Below are 17,703 nucleotides of genomic sequence, written 5' to 3'. Positions count from 1 at the left end.
ACTCAGGATGTGCAGGGTGACAGTAGGAATTAAGACTTGTAAAGTCATTTGGCCACCACCTTGTAGCTTTCTGGAAATCATGTTCAAGATTTTTTTATGCATGAAGGATAGATGGCCACCGCTTTGAAAGCTCACCCGTTCATGCTGTGCCTCTCTGTAAGATGTAATGTAACGCTTCTTAACGAATAACCATGATGTATCATTTTATAATTTTATAAATTTAAATACAGGCTCAAGTACTTTGATTTGTACTTAAGATTTAACTATAACTTTTAATTTCAAAAGTAAAGACAGATTGTATATCCAGATCCCACTCTCACAAATAAGAATGCATATTAATCTTTTAGTTTTTAAGATGAATGCTTAGCTCTTCTTGATGTGAAATTTAAATTAGTGAGCTAGGGTTAGGTGAGGGGTGCAAAGCATAAGTATAAACAGAACACTCTGTAACATCTGTCTTATCGACAATGTGATTCAATTGTTTGAAATAACAATATGTCTTTGATGTATTTTCTCTTAATGCTGGGTTTGGAAACATTGATGATAATTAGAGTGAATATGTTATTTTAAATGTTTTGTACGAGAAAATAATTTCATTAAATAAGACTTGGCTTGACTTTAAAAATAATGAGAAAAAATCACCTTTCAGACCTAGAATAACTGATGTTTCTACTTTAAGAGTAGAAATTGGCAGCCTTTGAAAAATCCTTATCTTTGCAATTTTTATTACCTAAGTATTCAAAAATATCAGTTACATTGTGATCAGGGCAGAGTTTAATGACATCTTTGGCCAAGGTATTACCTTCATACGTGCTGTGTTGGCAGCCCTAGCTCATCAATATGAACATTCCTTTGTATTTCATATTGAAATATAATGATGTATAAATACTCCATTATATAGTAGATGTATGTAGATGTGTCAATTTAAACTCAAACATACATTTATACCAACTCTTGTGAATTAGCAACAGTCGAGTGACCTAATCCTGATGTCTATTTTGAGACGCATATTTCACAACTATTATGTAATCACACAGGGTCATCACTCAGGCCAAATAAAAAGACATCCAAAAAAAAAAAATACCAGTAAATAATACACGAAAATAATCCCATTCAATTTAGCTGATGAGTTCTGTTATCTCAAATGGAATTCAGTCTCTAACAGCCTGAGTAAGCTTCACAGTGGTTCTCGGACAGAAGTACTACCACTTCCTTCCCTGACATGTAGAAAAGTATAGGGTGTGTTCTTGGTTGTAACAGTGGTACCAGGGATACCACAGGACCACATAGTGGCTGCCTGTAAGCCTTGCCTCTTGCTCTCTCACTCATTCCAACCACACTAGCATCCTTGATGTTCCTCAAAGATATCAGAAAAGCTTCCATTGCGAGATCTTCATACTGACTGTTCCCTGTTCCCACAATGTCTTTCCTATACATCCCCATGGCTATTTCTTTCACTTTCTTTAGATCTTTACTCATGTCACCCTCTCAACAGGGTTGTCCCTGTCTACACTGTTTAATTTTTCAAAGCCTTATCTCCCCACCACACATACAAAGCCACACTCACCCATAAATACAAATTCTGCAAACCTCTTACACTGCTCCATTTTTCCTGTAGTATTTATCATCTCCTAATGTACTCAATACTTTGTTGATTATCTGCTTCCCCAACTAGAATATAACCTCTTAAAGGGAAGGAGTTATTTCTGTGTTTTACTCAGTGCTGTATCCTAGGGCTTTGTACAGGACCTAGGGTATATAGAATAATATTTTTTGAGTGGAAAAATGGGGAACAAGGATGTTAAGTGTTCTGACAGGGATGTCAATTATACCTCTGTTGCTAACTTACCAATATCTGCAGTAAGAGGCGAACGGTGCAAACAGCATGAAGGTTACAGGGCTAATTCTATCTTACTCTGCATCTAAAAGTAAACTATGACGCCTAAAACTCATCTTTTATAATAGGACTACTGGCTTACAAAAGTATTTTTACAGAGCATAATTTTTACTTATTATTTATAACCCCCCTTCTTAACATTGTTTTCTAATCATTCTTGATTATACCTCTTCTCATTCACCGTACTGGTTCCATGTTATATAACCACACTAAAACTCTTTACATATTTTCCTTAGTTATTCAACTATGGTGAGTACATCAGTCATAAAAAAGTTGAGAAATAACTTGCCCATAAGTTCTTCCCAAATTTCCTAGACTACTTTATTCTTTTTTTTTTTTTTTTTTGCGGTACGCGGGCCTCTCACTGTTGTGGCCTCTCCCGTTGCGGAGCACAGGCTCCAGCCGCGCAAGCTCAGCGGCCATGGCTCACGGGCCCAGCCACTCCGCAGCATGTGGGATCTTCCCGGACCGGGGCACGAACCTGTGTCCCCTGCATCGGCAGGCGGACTCTCAACCACTGCGCCACCAGGGAAGCCCCTACTTTATTCTTTATATAGTAAAATATTAATACCTTTGTATTTCTACAAAATCAGTTAGAAATATAAGATTCTACATTCATTATTTATAGAAATGAAATATCTGCACTCAAATATTTGTTAAGTGACTAAATGGTTTCATTTTTAAACTGTTAAAGAGATGGCAAAGCATGTAATCATAAATATAAACCCCAGTCTTATCCACTCAGCAAGAATACATTGTGGAAAGAAGCTTGTAGCTTCTTGTAGCTCAGAACCTTTTTCATTTTTTTTCCTAATCAATGGCCACAGAAAATACTACTTGCTAAGTTTTAAGACAATTCAGTAACTTATTGTATTATTTCTTTCTATCTCCCAAAGCACAGACATCTCTCAGTGGATATTCACTTGTAATACTTACAAGCTTTAAAATTATGTTCATAGTATAGTAAAGCTGAACTTCTCGCCTGCAAAACTAAATAAACCTGCCCATTGAAACCAGTACTCACTTTTAGTGTTAGAAGTTATGATTGTTTTTTCATTCACCTATCTACCCCCAGCCCCTTCCACTCAAGAAAAGGCACAGGTAATAATCACTTATCTTATTCAGTCTAATATGCAGCTGTTGGTCAGAATTTGTTTTTATTGTGTGGTTGATAAACACAAAATAAGCATCACACTCAATGCCATAAAGTATTTTAAAGTGTTAACAGTCTTGATTCTATTTTTTTTGATGAAATGTGAGCAATCTATCAAAGGACATTACTTAAGAGATTTTAAAACCTTTTAAAAATAAAAAAAGAGAATAGTTTAAAAAATGGTATGCACCTCTGTTAGAATTGCTATAATAAAAACATGACATTGTTTTAAAAGTTTTCAGAAATCAGAATAAACTAATGATGTCTAAAACTTCCTTTTTCCCCTTGAAGTTGCATGTTGGGATCCCACAGCATAAATGAGATGGGGATTTATTTTTTCTTGGTGGTATTTAGATTACTATTATATGTAATCATCAGCACGTTTTATGACATTCCCTGCCCCATTACTAATCCATGTCATATTTGATATTTATGTTTACTAAAACTGATATTCTGTTTTTATTAATAGGATGGGTTTACTGTAGGCAATGCTTTACCGAATTTGTAATAACAATTTTACTTAAATATGGCTTTGGTGTACTCCTCTGCACATAATCTTTGAATTCTTAAGAGTCTTTTATTTTCCCAGTAGCCCAGTTGGAGAGTTTTTAATATTACGTTGAATCATAACAACACATGCTGGTTAGAGTCTAACTTAATACATGCAGCTTAATGTTAATTTTCCAACTTCAAATCAGAGATCTAACTATTATGAGATGATTATTTATCTCAAGTGTGATTTTGTTTTAAACCAGTAAAGTCCACAGCTAGACAATTTTGCATCATAAAAAACCAACAGTATGGAGTAAAAGAATTCAGCAAAAGATTTGGAATCTTTACATAACTAAAAAATTTTTGTTGAGAAGAAAAAGGTCTATCAAGGAGCTTTGATAGTCTAGAGCAGAAAGTAAAAATGGCACAGGTGAATGCCCAAGTGACTGATGTGGGATTTATAGTAACTCTGTTTGTAATATAGTAAATATGTTTGATGAATATAATAAAAGGGTATGTTTAGGTCCTAATTCCTTTAGGGAAAAGTTATCCATTCATATGGATAATAAGGGGCAAAAAACCTCAATAAGCCAAAGAAATTGCTTTAAGATAAGAAACAAAACTAAATGCCACATTTCTGGCTTCACAATGTAACTTTCACTGCAAAGTAAATTTCTTATAAATACCTTGAAAAGGGGAACATACAGTTAATCATCAAAACAAGTATGCAATGATGGTAGAAACAGAAATGGAACAGACAGTATCAGAGCTAAGAGAAACAGAATTGGGTGATAAAAATCACAAGAGAAAAATTTAGGCATTCTACAGTATTATAAAAAATTGTCTTTTCTCTTAGAATGGTGAACACTCTATAAGTCAGTGCTATAGTTTACAATACTAAGGAATTAGCTGGCATCAAGCATCTGAATTTTACAAGTTTCAAAGTGTGCCAAACTATGGTGATCTGGTGAAAGTAAATTATGACAAAAGTCAATGCTCATTCTAAGGTTGTACAGGTTCTAACATCCGTATGTGCAGCATGCATACATACACCTACATCTCTTTAGTTGCTTACAAAGGGGAATGCCATGAATCAGTAGGAGTCATCGCTTATGTAAACCAGTTAAAAAATTAAAAAGGAAAGGAAAATGTCTTTTTAAAGAAACATGGCTAATGTAAATGCTGTTTTAAAAAGCTATCTGGTCGATTGATAGAATATTGCTATTTTTATTTTTACTTTCCTTGTTTTCAAGATCTTGTATATTTACAATTCATATATTTTAACAATTATTGATGAAAGTGAGAAATGTTAGCTAGTGTCTGTTTGGAAGATGGGATGAGGTTACAGTGTATGATTTTGAAGGATAGAAGACATTCTCATGGGAACTGGGAAATGTTTTCAAACCAAATACCAAAATAATATTTCAATGACTCACAGTGTAATGAGAAAAAATACTGTGGTCGTTTTGGCTGGTGCAATTCTTCTTTAAGCCTATATAATTTTTATGTAAGGCAGAAAACTGAACTACATAACACATTTCTACAATGCATATATGCATCAAAACCATTTACAAAATTACTACTTTCAGCATATTTTTAAAATGAGATTCCTTAATAAATTATGTTTATGCAGTCAAAACAACATTAAAATTTATTATTAGTCACTTAATGGAAGTTATTGGTGAGTTTATAAATGAAGTGCTGGCTTACTTTGATATACTCTAAGAGCAACCAAAAATAGAGATTCTTTCCCAGAGTTCTATGTATTTGTAAAGTGCAAAATAAGCAGCTTTGGCAATTCTCAAATGTAGTTCTTCCGGATGCATTTAATCCTAAATATACTTGTAGGAACAGAATGTTTTTCTGCCAAGTCAGGTATGTCTAACTTATCCATCTTATGCGTAAAAACTATCCTGACTGAAGTATTCCGTGCTTTATGGAAAGATAAAAAACAGTTAAGAGATAGAAACAAGTGTGAAGTATTCTCTGTATTTCTAATATTCTTGGTGGGGGTTATTTCCAGTGACAATATCTCAAGTCTATAAAACAAACCAAAACAAAAAGGCACAAAACTAAAATAATTAGTTAAATACTCACTCACTGAAAGTGGGTGTATTACAGAATTAAGGACAGATATTGTAGATAAATTTACAAATAAGAACTTCTCTATGTATTGATAGATAGGATATTTTTAACAGAGATTGTTTCAGAGGTTGTTGCTCAGGAAGTCTAGGGTGGATTGACCCTTTTTTCCTAAAGCAAGGGGCACTCTCCCAAAGTACTGTACAAAACAACATTATCACTCCTGATTTGTACCAGTCCACGAACGATATATAGTCTAAAATGTTTGAAATAGAATGCAATAATGCTTTCCTACGATAAACAGAAAAATGGACTTAAAATTACAATATTTTATAAAGCTATAAATAAGGTAAGATAATTTACAGGGAATATGGCAGTATTTTTCAGAGACCCTAGAGTCTAATACACTCAGATGCCAAAATATTTCATAATACTAAGAGGAGCTTAGACATTTAAATATGATAAAAGTTATGACTATTATAAAGTGTTAAGAAAGCTCAAATGAAGCTCTTAGGAAAAAGAAAGTTTATTTGGGAGGAGTTTCATTCCATATAAAAGATTAATTTTTTGGAATTTAAAACAATAAAAGGTTATATTTCAAATAATAATGTACTGCTTTCCAGGGGAGATATTGTCAACCGCCTAATGTTAAAAAGATGACAGAGCAGGAAAAACAGAATGAACACGTCAGTCAGCATTAAGAAAGAATCTGTGCGATTAACTGGCAGATAAAATAACATTAATAATGTATTTGTATTTACTTTTAAGGCCATAATTATGTACTAATATAAAGTTAACCTTATATAAAAATTTATAAGTACCAATTTTGATCAGTGTGAAATAAAGTTATAGCCAGGTTAATGCTCTATGTAGCATTTAATTTTGTATTGTAAAATCATATTATTATACTAAAGCACATAAAATTTGCAATCAGCATAGAAGCTTCAAATCCTTTTTGTTAATTGGCAACTGTGGTAGAGCATGAAGCATCGTTCTTTCCCAGTACTTTCATTTTAAACAAATCATCCTCACGTATAAAAATAGCAAATTGCATCAAATTTTATATAAGACGTTTTCTGTTTCTCATATAGAAGAGCTGTATGCAGCTTCCATGGCAAGTATCACAGCAAACAGCTTTGAGTACAATCTCTGGTAAAACACCATTCACAGAGATACAAGATACAGCCTTCATCGACTTACTGCTTAAAATATACAAGTAAGAAAACGCAGGCTTAAATTAAAAAACTGACAAAAATGGTCCAACAGCTTAACTGGTAAGTTCTGATATTCTACACTCTCCAAATTGAGAAGTAAAGTATTTTGCTGTTATCTCCTAGTTCTGACTTTGTAACACTTGACATAAAATCTTAATTCTAAAACTGATGATACATTAATAGCTACTTTATTCATATTTTCCAAACTCAAATCAGAATGCTAGTTTAGCAGTAGCTACATAGTCCTGTAAACATCATTACTAAACCTTGACTAGTTTTACACAGTAATTGCTAATCTTCTTTATGCATTCTCTGGTTCAAGGCACAAAGATACTTCCATATCTACTTTGTCATAAACAACTTTTAAAAATAAAAAAAATATAAATGTGTTGGATACATTTTTAACAGATTCATTTCTAGGTCTTGGCATATAAATATTAGTGGGCAGACCAACTTCATAGTTTAAGTCCGAAAGCGTGTTTAATAGAGGAAGTTTTAAAAAATCAATCTTTCTGTTCCTTTTTCTAATGAATTTCTGAGGATGTAAAGCAATCTTAAAAACTGGCAAATTCCCTCTCACCAGACAGGTGTATCTTATATTCTCCAGAAAAGTAAAAGATATTATATCAGCCCTGTTATGGAAAGGGAACTGTTAAGATTTGAAACTCAGTAACGAACTGTAAAAATCTTTTCTTTTTTGTAAATATAGCTAATTGTGCCTCAAAGGAGAAAAAAATATCTGAGCAAAATCAAATTTACTGCAGTAATAGCTTCTAATACCCTAAAGAAAATATCTTATGATTTATATTCTTGTACTCATCATTCAAAGAACTTGTAAAAACATGCCACCACTATCACTACTCAGAATAAGGCAAAATAAACTGTTAGAGCTTCAAGATTCACTGTTCAGCAATAAAAGTGTGGTTTTTTTTTGTGTTTTTTGCGGTCACGGGCCTCTCACTGCTGTGGCCTCTCTCTTTGCGGAGCACAGGCTCCGGACGCGCAGGCTCAGCGGCCATGGCTCACGGGCGCAGCCGCTCCGCGGCATGTGGGATCTTCCCGGACCGGGGCACGAACCCGCGTCCCCTGCATCGGCAGGCGGACTCTCAACCACTGCGCCACCAGGGAAGCCCAAAAGTGTGTTTTGTGTTTGCTTTTGGAAGGAGAAGTTAACTAGGAAGTTAAATACAGTTGGCAAAAAAAATTTCACTCTTCTCTAGATATGAAAAATTATCTGGCCCAGGATAATATCTATAACCCATAATTTACTGGTACAGGTAAGCAATTCTTTCTTTATCATTTTCCATATTCTTACTTAGATGCCTAGTAATTTAGACAGAGAAACACAAACCTGTAAATTATTTATGGCTCGTTTGTGCCTCAAAGATATTACATAATATCCGAAGACCCGGAAACCAAACTAAACTACTTTTTAATAGGATTTAAATGGTTAAGCATTGGCTGTGCAAAACACAAGAAGGAAATGTACTGAACTAACAGGGAAATGAGAAAAATTATTTTCAAAGCTTGGGAAAATAGCCACAGAATATTACTTGTTCACTGATCATACTGCAGATTTTGTGTAATTAATAAACAATTAGATAGTAACAGTTTGAGGTGCACCTCCCATTTTCCCTTAGTTAAATTTTGTCCGTGACCCCAAATCATGCCTCTCATAAAGCAGGCATCCAATAAGCATTTTTGAATGCCTGTTTATACCCATTCAAAGAAATTAATTGGTAAATAAAGTTTGCCTGAACGTATTTGCCTATTCGACATACAGAATCAGACTATTTTAATTTGCCAATCAGACATATGCTTTTAAACATAGACATAATTTCACTGAGATACACACTTTCCACATAAAACTAAATACCACACCTGCGGCATAATCTATAACACATAACATGGTGTTTTACACACATACCATTTCCCCGTTTCACTTCTGCAATTTTTAAGTGTTGATGAATTACTCCTTGCCAAGGAAGTCACGTTATATACAACAAAACCTTCAGTTTAAATAAGGGATAAGCTTGCTGTTAACAGCTTAGTTTGAAATGTTAACAACCCTTAGGCTGTTAACATAACAACTGGCCATTAATGTGGTAATGACCAATTTAAGAGGAAATTGTACTCTGAGAAATGAATATATTGGCAATCAGGAACAGGGTTTAAATTTGAAAGAGTATGATTTTTTAAAAATAAGGTAACAAGATTAAAAGTTTGAGCCTATCAGAAATCAAGTAAAAGTTGCATCACAAAAGGCAACATATAGACTCTTTTAGAGATAAAGATTTCTGAGATGAAAACTATTTTGATAAATTCCCTTCAACAATACACTTAAGACTATCAAACACCAGTTGAACAACTTATTTTTATTACCATAAGGAAGATTAAAACAACACAAGGTTACTTTCTCTGCTCTCTACTATGTAGACAACTGCAAAACAGTTTCACTCACCACACATGTATTTCATTGACAAATTTACATTTCTGATTTTAAAATATCCAGAGATTTCAAGAGACTCTCTTTAAATTTGACTTAATTTTTGTCTTTATTGCTTATTAGAACACTTTAATCTTGCCCAGACTATATAAACTCCTTGTTTGGTTACATGAATCCACTGGAGATACTGCAAATGTAAACAAAAGTCAAGACAGAGTCCAAAAGCCCACGGCTATTGGTTAGGAAGATAAAGCAAAAGTAGGAAGCAAAGTCACTAAAAGCAAATACAAAGACTCTATGTCGAAATCAGGCTCTAATTCACAATGAGCAGAGGAGAAATTTTTATTTGCAAGAGGGAAGTTCCAAGACCATAGAGCCTGAAAGAATTCACGGAATAGCTTAATTCTGATTAGTTGTGTTCGTTAGGGAACTCCTTGCCTATAGTCACATTCCATTCCCATTGCTGGCATCTTACATGTATTTTGTGCCCCTGGAACACAGAGAAGTAGTAGCAAGTGGTTATAATTAGTCAGGGGGCTGTCAGATGAAGCGGTCCTAAGAGGGGAGAGAGTAGAATCTGATAAACAGTACTGGACTCACCCTCTTGTAATGACCATTCATCAAACAATATGTTCTTATATATAAACATTGAATTGGACTGAAAATAACTGAATTATATACGAAGCAGCACCAAATTCCCTAGAAAACACCTCCTGAAATGACCAAGGAGTTACTGCTGATTGATAAATTTTGTTTCATAAGGGAAAAAAATTCAAAATGAATCAATGTCAGACTAGAAAAATGATTAATTGTATCAAATATGAAAACCCAAATGATGCCATATATCATTTCTCTAATTTGATAGATCCTACTTTGTTAATATCAGTAATTTGCAGCTGAATGAAGTCACAAAATTCCCTGAAAAGCAAAATAATTTTTCTTAAATACCAGTCCATGTGTTGAGTACTAAACGCTAGGATACAAGTTTAGTCTGCTTCATGGCTTCAGAAGCAAGAACATCTGCGTTGTCCTGAAACCGTTCAGATGTTTACCGTTTGGAGAGTGGCTATCATTTCCCCATAATGATGGAGGTCTTTACTTTGTTATTTTCCGTAAAGCTACTGGCAAGACTTAGGCTGTTCGACTTTCAGTGCTATCTTTGCGAAGATCACCTGGAATGCCATGGTGGGTGGAGGGAGGTGTATTCACACTTGGGGAAAGTTTTCAACAATGTACGATAAACGCCTTACTAATAAATGCCAGTTAAGAGTTTCAAATTGACTTTCTCTGACAAATCGGAAACAGAAATATCGCTGAATTACTTGGTGCTATACTCAGCCTGACCTTGTCACTTTTGTGCGAATAAAACATCTTGCATGCTGCTTTCTACCAAATACATCCTTGATGTGAACTGGCAGTTTCCATACAGGCAGTGGACTAACCTATCCCCAGGTAGGAGCATCAGGTAAGGCAAATAAATGGGAACACTTTGAGATATTGGGTTTTCCTGGCCATTGCTGAAGCGATCATTTGTGGAACAGGCACCTGGCAGCATTTTGAAGGCTGCTAGGTGGACACCTTTCAGGAATAGAGGCTAGTAGGAAGGAAATGAAACCCACAAAGACACTTACAAAGGTATTTTAAAAGGAATCCAGTCATCACTGGTGTGCAAGGCTAATTCCTACCTCAGATAGTCTCTGCGACAAAGGATAAGGTTAGCTTTAGTGTACAGGGTGGAGCCCACCTCTCCCAAACGACAGTCACAGCAGGCACACTTCAGGCAGTCCTCATGCCAGTATTTGTCCAGTGCCTTTAGAAGATACCGGTCCTTGATCTTTCGGTTGCAGCCAGCACAACCTTTCGGCTTGTTGTCTGGCTGGACTGAGAGCATTTGTATACCTAAAGGGAGACAAGAAAAACAAGAGAGCTGGGACTCCAAGAAAGAAGCAGAAGATGTCCAAAGACCTCCACCAAGTTAAATATTTCAGATTGCCTTTTTCAAGGGGTGTTAGACGTTCTTTTTGAGGGCCATACAGATATCAAACTAAATTTTGGAAACAGAAGAGTCTCAAACTTTGCTAAGCCCTTGTTAAACCATTTACGAAGTGACACTTATAAAGTGGTAAAACAAAGAATTCATGTTGCACCTGGTAAGTTGATATTATATACACGAAGAAGTTAAGTAATATTAAATAATTTTATAGTGTCCCCATTTTCTACATAAAGAAGTTCCTTTCGGGAGAAACTATGAGTAAATGGCTAACAATCTCAAAGAAAGCTGTTTAACAAAGTAGTCTGTGCACAGGCTGTAGAAGTCAAAAATGAGTTTTCCTTTATTGGTTAAAAATTTCACTTAACACGGGCTTGATGGCAGAAGGAAAGTGCACCCTTATGGGATGCACTAACCTCACTTAGCAGTAGAGATGTTTATACTTAAGCAGAGTACAGTCTCCCGAAAAGCTCACCAATGCTATAATACTTGTTTGCCTCCAAAGACTTCCCCCCTGTGCCCTTGATATTTCAAAGTATTAAAAAATTTTTTAAATGTACTTGCACTCACAAGCATCAGTCAGTGCTTCTACTAATGGCAGATTACCTAACTATATACTACATGCTTTTATATAAAATTAAACTATAGGATTATGTAATTTATTATCATAAACATGCACTTATTTATTTTATAAAGGAAAGAAAAGACAATAGAAGACAAAGTCTAAATATATATAAGGTTACCCAAACATCCATATGCAAATATATATTATATACCTATATTACATACATACTAGACTAGACATAGGGACATTTATATATTTTTAGAGACATATCTCCATCATAAATAAGGAGTCTAGCTGAGTTCTATGGGTGTTACAACCTGACTGAAATTTTTTCAATGAAAGGGTATTTGCCTTTGGGTTTCTTCTCTCCTAAATGTCAAATACCCAGCTTTTAAAAAAGCTGGACCAACTATTCACAGCTTCATATTTACCAAATAACTCATTTCAAGCAGTATAAAGTACTGTAGACTTCGATTCCAAATTCCTTCGTTTTACAAATTATGATACAGAGGCCTAAGAGAGGTTAAGGGACTCGCTCAAAGCTGAATGACAGGTAAGCACTAGACTTGGTGGTCTTCTTACAGTCCAGAGATCCTGCTGCTAAATTATGCCTCCTCTCTAAGGCATAAAGTTTTAAACTTGAACATAGAATGACACAAGACACCAAATGCCTGCACTTGAAACAGTCTCAAGTAAGAAATGCCAAGCTCTAATCTAGAGCATTTTCAGTGTGTTTCCTGCTCCAAAATAGCTAAACCTTCTTCAGTTTCCTCTGATGCCTGATGATGAAGCCTGCACCTTCATTATCTTTACAATCTTTCTCTTTTTTAATCACACTGTTAAGAGACGTCAAGGCACCGTACCCTCACAGCAGAATAACTTTTCTAGCTACAAATGATACATGAATTTCACATAATAGTGTTACGATGTCGAACTTCCATTAGAAAATAACTTCTCTGATAGAGTGATGGAGCAGGGACTGGCAGTGAGGCATCAAGGTAGCTACTCTTTCTGCATGGGATGCAGAGCCGTGGTCCTCGGAGCTGCAGACTAGCAGCTGGATTTGTACAGAACAGCAGGTGGTATTCCTATAGCCGGCTCTCTGTTCCTTTTCTTTGAAGGAGCTCAGGGTCTAGTGTAGATTAATCATAACCCTTGATAGCTCTGCTAAATCTCATTCTCTAGAACTTCTAACAAATGAAGTGTCTTTGATCAGAACTAGTTACCATCTTCTCGCAAGGTTCCACAAGGAATGAATCCCATTAATTACAGTACAGAACATACCCAGGTGCCTCTTAACTATCTACCTGGGGGAGGGAGAGACTGTGATTTACTAAATGACATTCCGGATTTCATGACTGAAAACATCTTGAGATGTATTAACAGTGGCTAGTCTAGTTATCCAATTTATAAGGCTATTATTTTTTTATATCATCAAGCTGAAAATTTTTTGTCCAAATCCTTCTTAGTTGTAGCTAAGCTCTGTTTCTCTGAGTTGTGTTACCATCATCAAGCGTGGAAGGTCACCTATCTTTATTCACAATGCTTCGCAACCAAGACAGGGGGTACCAACATTTGGGACAACTCTACCCTGCTTGTCTTCACAAAATGTTTTTGTTGTGCTGACATTTTAATTTAGCACTCAGAGGCCAATTAATATTTGAAACTCTTACACTCTGTCTGGCCTTGGGCGTAGAAGGAGTTTGATATTTTCTGCTCCATCCTGGTACCTTCCTGCAGAAAACATCATCCCATTGCTCTTGAAAAGGAAATGTTTTCGATACTCTGCAAGTTAACAGTTGTAGAAAAAAGAACTATTTTGTAGTCACCAAGTTGCCATGTACCTAAACAGGCATAAAGCAGTCGGCAGCCTCTCTTCAGCATCCGGCAGAACGCATCTGGGTAGAGTTATGTGTTCGGAGCTGAGAAACATTTCACAAGTTGCTTATAGCACATCAGGACTCATAACTAGTTTTAGATTGGCATGTAAATTGTTCCGAGGGAAATTCTTACTGCCTCTGAGACCCTGCCATTCTGAGTTATTTGACAGTTTAAGGGAAATCATAATTAAAAAAAGACATAAATAATAGCCCGTGCAGTGTGGTGTGCAGAAATAAGTAGAACCATTTCATTTAAACTCTGGTGAGCTTTTAATTGCCTGGATTGCATTGTGAGGCAGCCTAACGGTTGATTGCCTCCATTATGTTCCCTTGTTCTGTGCCATTCATCCGCGCAGTCTCAGCTTCAGTAGTTAACACAACAAAGTAACCACAACTCCACAACACACAGGGGCTTAAAAAAATAATAATCATAATAAAAGGTTTGCAGCACTTAGACCCAGTCTTTCATATTTTTGGACTAACTACACGTAGTGAATGGAAAACATTTTGTCCCCTTCGGAAGATTCACAGAGGACAATTTGGGAGAAGGAAAAGGAAGAGGGAATACATAAAGGGGGTTGGCAGAGATGAGGTGCCTCAGGAAGATGCGAAAATGGGAATGCAGGTTCTGCAGCTGGGAGCAGTGACACAGATTAAAAGAATTTGGCCAACACCGGCCATTCGATTGCCAAGAGGTACCAAACAAAAGATTTTCTCTCCTCCTGCCCATCTTCATCCTCTCCCCAGCCCCCAGCCCGGACTGGAGAACTGGATTGGGCCTAAAAGCTTGTTTCTCTCTGTTCACTGGCCCAGAGCATCCCTACAGGCTGCAGCCCCCTAAGGGACAACAATGCAAATAGATGTCCCCAGATCTCAGGCGCTGGAGCTGCTTAACTGTTCTGCCCCTTCAACTCCCAACCCCCCTCCCCATCCTTCCACCACCCCCCCTCCCCTTTCTGAGCAATGGAGCTGGGAACCAATTTGATTCCCTTTTTCTCCAATGCAGCTGCAAGGCTCAGAGATACTGACATTTTTCCACTCTTATCAGTTTAATTACAGTTACCATGGCAGCAAAGTGCTAGTGCTTGGCAAAGGCCAACAAGAGATTTGCAAGACTGAGTTCAATTTTGATGCAGCTCACATGCAAAATAAAAAAAAAAAAATAAGAAACATACATACACTCTAACAAAGAATCCCTTGAGGAGTTTATGCTCCAGCCTTTTGTGGTTGTGTCTTTGCAGCCACACAGGGATGATTTGCAAAGAATGTAGCAGTTTTTGTTGCACCTAGCAAGATTAATTGGTTTAAGCAGCAGTCTTTCAAAGCAGTTACAACAATAATATTTCGGATCTTTTCGAAAGACACAAAAGCAGCGGAAGAGCAGGAAGGCTTTGGAGTAGCCGAGAGTGCCGAGCGCCGGCAAAGTGCATCTATGATAGATTGTAACCTTACCAAAACTTTTCTCCTTTTTCTGCATGAGTTGATTTAGGCGTGCCTGAGTTGCAGCGGCTTCGCATTGAGCGCCCAGCCCAAAGGTAGAAGTGGAAGGGGGTCTCTCGGTTTTAGCTCAAGTGCGGACCTGGTGCGCAGCCTACACCTCGGAGGACGGACTATTGTGAAGCCACTTTGGGAGCGGGTCGGAGCGGCGGCGCGGGGGGTGGAGGAAAGGACGAGGGCGGCCAGACGAGACACGGCGCACACACGGAGCCCCTCGCCGTGTGGCAGTGTGCAAAATGATGGCGAATGACAAAGCCACATGCTTCCCTAACTCTGCCCGTAATCCTAAAATCCCAGCGGCCCCTTTTAGCGTCGTGGTAACAAATGGATTTGATTAAACTGTCACATGCAGCGTTAGCATAGCATATCATGTTCAATATGAAAAAGATCATAAATCTGACTTGTATTTCATAACAGCAATCTGGGTAGCCCCCATAAAAATGTGCCGCAGCAGTTTGAATCTCAGCCTATTAGGACAGAGGCACCTTGCCCCACGGAACCTCTCTCTTCTCGCCACTTCTCCCAAGCGCCCCCTCCCCCCGCAGACAGTCACTTTTCCATCTCGTAGGAACGGTATTTCGTTATTATGGCAGAATGGGCAGAGGCAGAAGTGGCCACCAGAACCCAAAAATGGTCGTTTCAACTCCTGGGGGAGGGGGGTGATGAATTCCAGCAAGTAAGGGGAGGAGGGTCGGGAACCACCTAAGGCTGAATTTCCTTCCTACGGGCCGGGCCAGATCGAACATCTCCTCCCAAACTCTCTCAAGCCCCTGTCTCCTCGGGAGTCGGGGCTGTGGAAATACTGCAGTTCCTCGTGAACTTTGACTATTATCCGCTCGAGTCGTACTTGAGACGTTCCGCGCCGCAGCCGCTCTGCTCTCCCTCCTTCCATCAACATCCGCCCGCATCTATTTCACGTCTCATCATAAAAATAATGAAGCCTCACATGACTTAAACAAAACGGTCTCAGCAGAGCTGCAGCCCGAGTGAAAGTTGCAGTGCGGAGCTGGGCTGCAGCTCCAGTTTATGCCTCATTAGGAGAGGCTGAAGAAGAAAAAAATCCGCACATCCGTACACGCACGCGCGCACCCGCAGACACACACACCACAAATAAGCCGCCGCGTGTACACCCAGTTGCTGCACTTACCTTCTCAATTAAGCGATACAGGGGGAGGCCGTTCAGAAAGCACAGTGGCTGCTTTGTAGCGCTTCTCCTTGGGAAAGGTCAAAAAGAAGCATTGCTTTGAAAAAAAAAAAAAAAAGAGGGGGAGGGAATCTCTATTTTTTTTTTAAGTTTAAAATAATGAGGTCCTCAAGGATCCGCCAAGTAATGGTGTTGACCGCATCTGAGCCACAGGTGTCCTCCTTTTAGGCAACTGCAGTCCGAGGCTGTCTCTCTCCGTCCTGGCTCAAGACAACTTACCCCAGGAGCACGCCAGGAGCCGAGCTGAAGGAAGCCCCGGCTCTCAGCTGCAAAATGCAATCCCTTCCCAGCCAGACAGAATACAGCCAAAGAAAAGGTCACTCCGTTATTACTGAGCCGGCGGAGCCCAGGCAGCGCTTGTCAAGACCACAGAGAAGCAGCTCCCTTCCGATTTAAGACTATTTACCTCTCGCCCCCCACCCCTCCCCTCTTCTCTCCTTTCCTTCTCTCCCTCCCTCCCTCCCTCCCTCCCTCCCTCCCTCGTTCGCTCGCTCGCTCTCGTGTGCCCGTTCTGCAGCTCAGTCAAGTACAGCCGCCCTCGGAAAGTGCAAAGCAGCCGCAAGACAGATAGGGCTTTGTTGCTAATTTCCCAGGGTGAAAATGTACAAGCCTGCGAGTGCAGTCAGCACAACCCCACGCATATGCTACTCGCAAACGCTGGGGACGACCCCCAATCCCCCCTCCGCACAAAAAGTGACCTCGGCGGGAGTCGACTCCGGGAAGGACCCTGCCTACCTCCTGGACCCGTCCAAAAGAAGTCCTGCGAAAGAGCTCCAGAGGAAAACGGTAGGGTTCCTAAAATAACAGGGGCATTTTGGAATAGGTAGCCACGTTGAAAGCAAACTGTCTTCCAGTGCCAGTTCTGAAGCTGCCAATTATGGAAATTAAAATAAAAGCAAGGGAGTCAAACTGCTACCAGAATACACTGGAAAAGCACACAACCCTCCCCTTTAAGAAATGTGGCTGCAGTCGCCCGGTTCTCTGACTTCTGTTAGTGAACTCTCCGAAGTCGCTGCTCCGCAGGGCAGGTCTGCTACACAAGCTGGGTCCGGAGATGCCACACTCCCCTTCCTCCTCTGGCCCAAGAACCAAACTGTGAACTTCTGCCCCATTAACTGATACTGAACATCTCTCCCATCCCTGCTGAACACTTCCTGCAATTACTTGAATTCCTCGCAATTTAAAATTCACAGACTAGAATGGAAAACAACCCAAGGGCACCTAGCAACATGTTTTTAAGCCTAACTTGGTCAAAGAGTGGTTGAGTGTCTCCACCATTACTG

At 38.5% G+C, this 17,703-nt stretch overlaps 1 protein-coding gene across 2 annotated transcripts in view; it reads right to left on the bottom strand.

Moving 5' to 3' along the window:
* The window catches only part of LMO3 (LIM domain only 3), a 62,681-nt gene that overhangs the window by 41,823 nt on the left and 3,155 nt on the right, over nt 1-17,703 (bottom strand). Inside the window, exons 2-3 of one of the 2 annotated variants that reach the window (XM_065886931.1) lie at nt 16,364-16,430; nt 10,970-11,183 (exon numbers count right to left, since the gene is read on the bottom strand). In XM_065886931.1, coding sequence (XP_065743003.1) covers nt 10,970-11,175 — 206 coding nt within the window. In that variant the 5' untranslated portion in view covers nt 11,176-11,183; nt 16,364-16,430. Of the gene's footprint in view, nt 1-10,969; nt 11,184-15,171; nt 15,331-16,363; nt 16,431-17,703 lie in introns of those variants that run through there. The other variant, XM_065886930.1, reaches the window with a different exon arrangement.

Source organism: Phocoena phocoena, chromosome 11 (assembly GCF_963924675.1).
Source record: "Phocoena phocoena chromosome 11, mPhoPho1.1, whole genome shotgun sequence".
Classification (NCBI taxonomy): domain Eukaryota; kingdom Metazoa; phylum Chordata; class Mammalia; order Artiodactyla; family Phocoenidae; genus Phocoena; species Phocoena phocoena.
The sequence above is the reverse complement of the archived record's forward strand: the minus strand, read 5'-3'. Positions and strand labels throughout refer to the sequence as shown.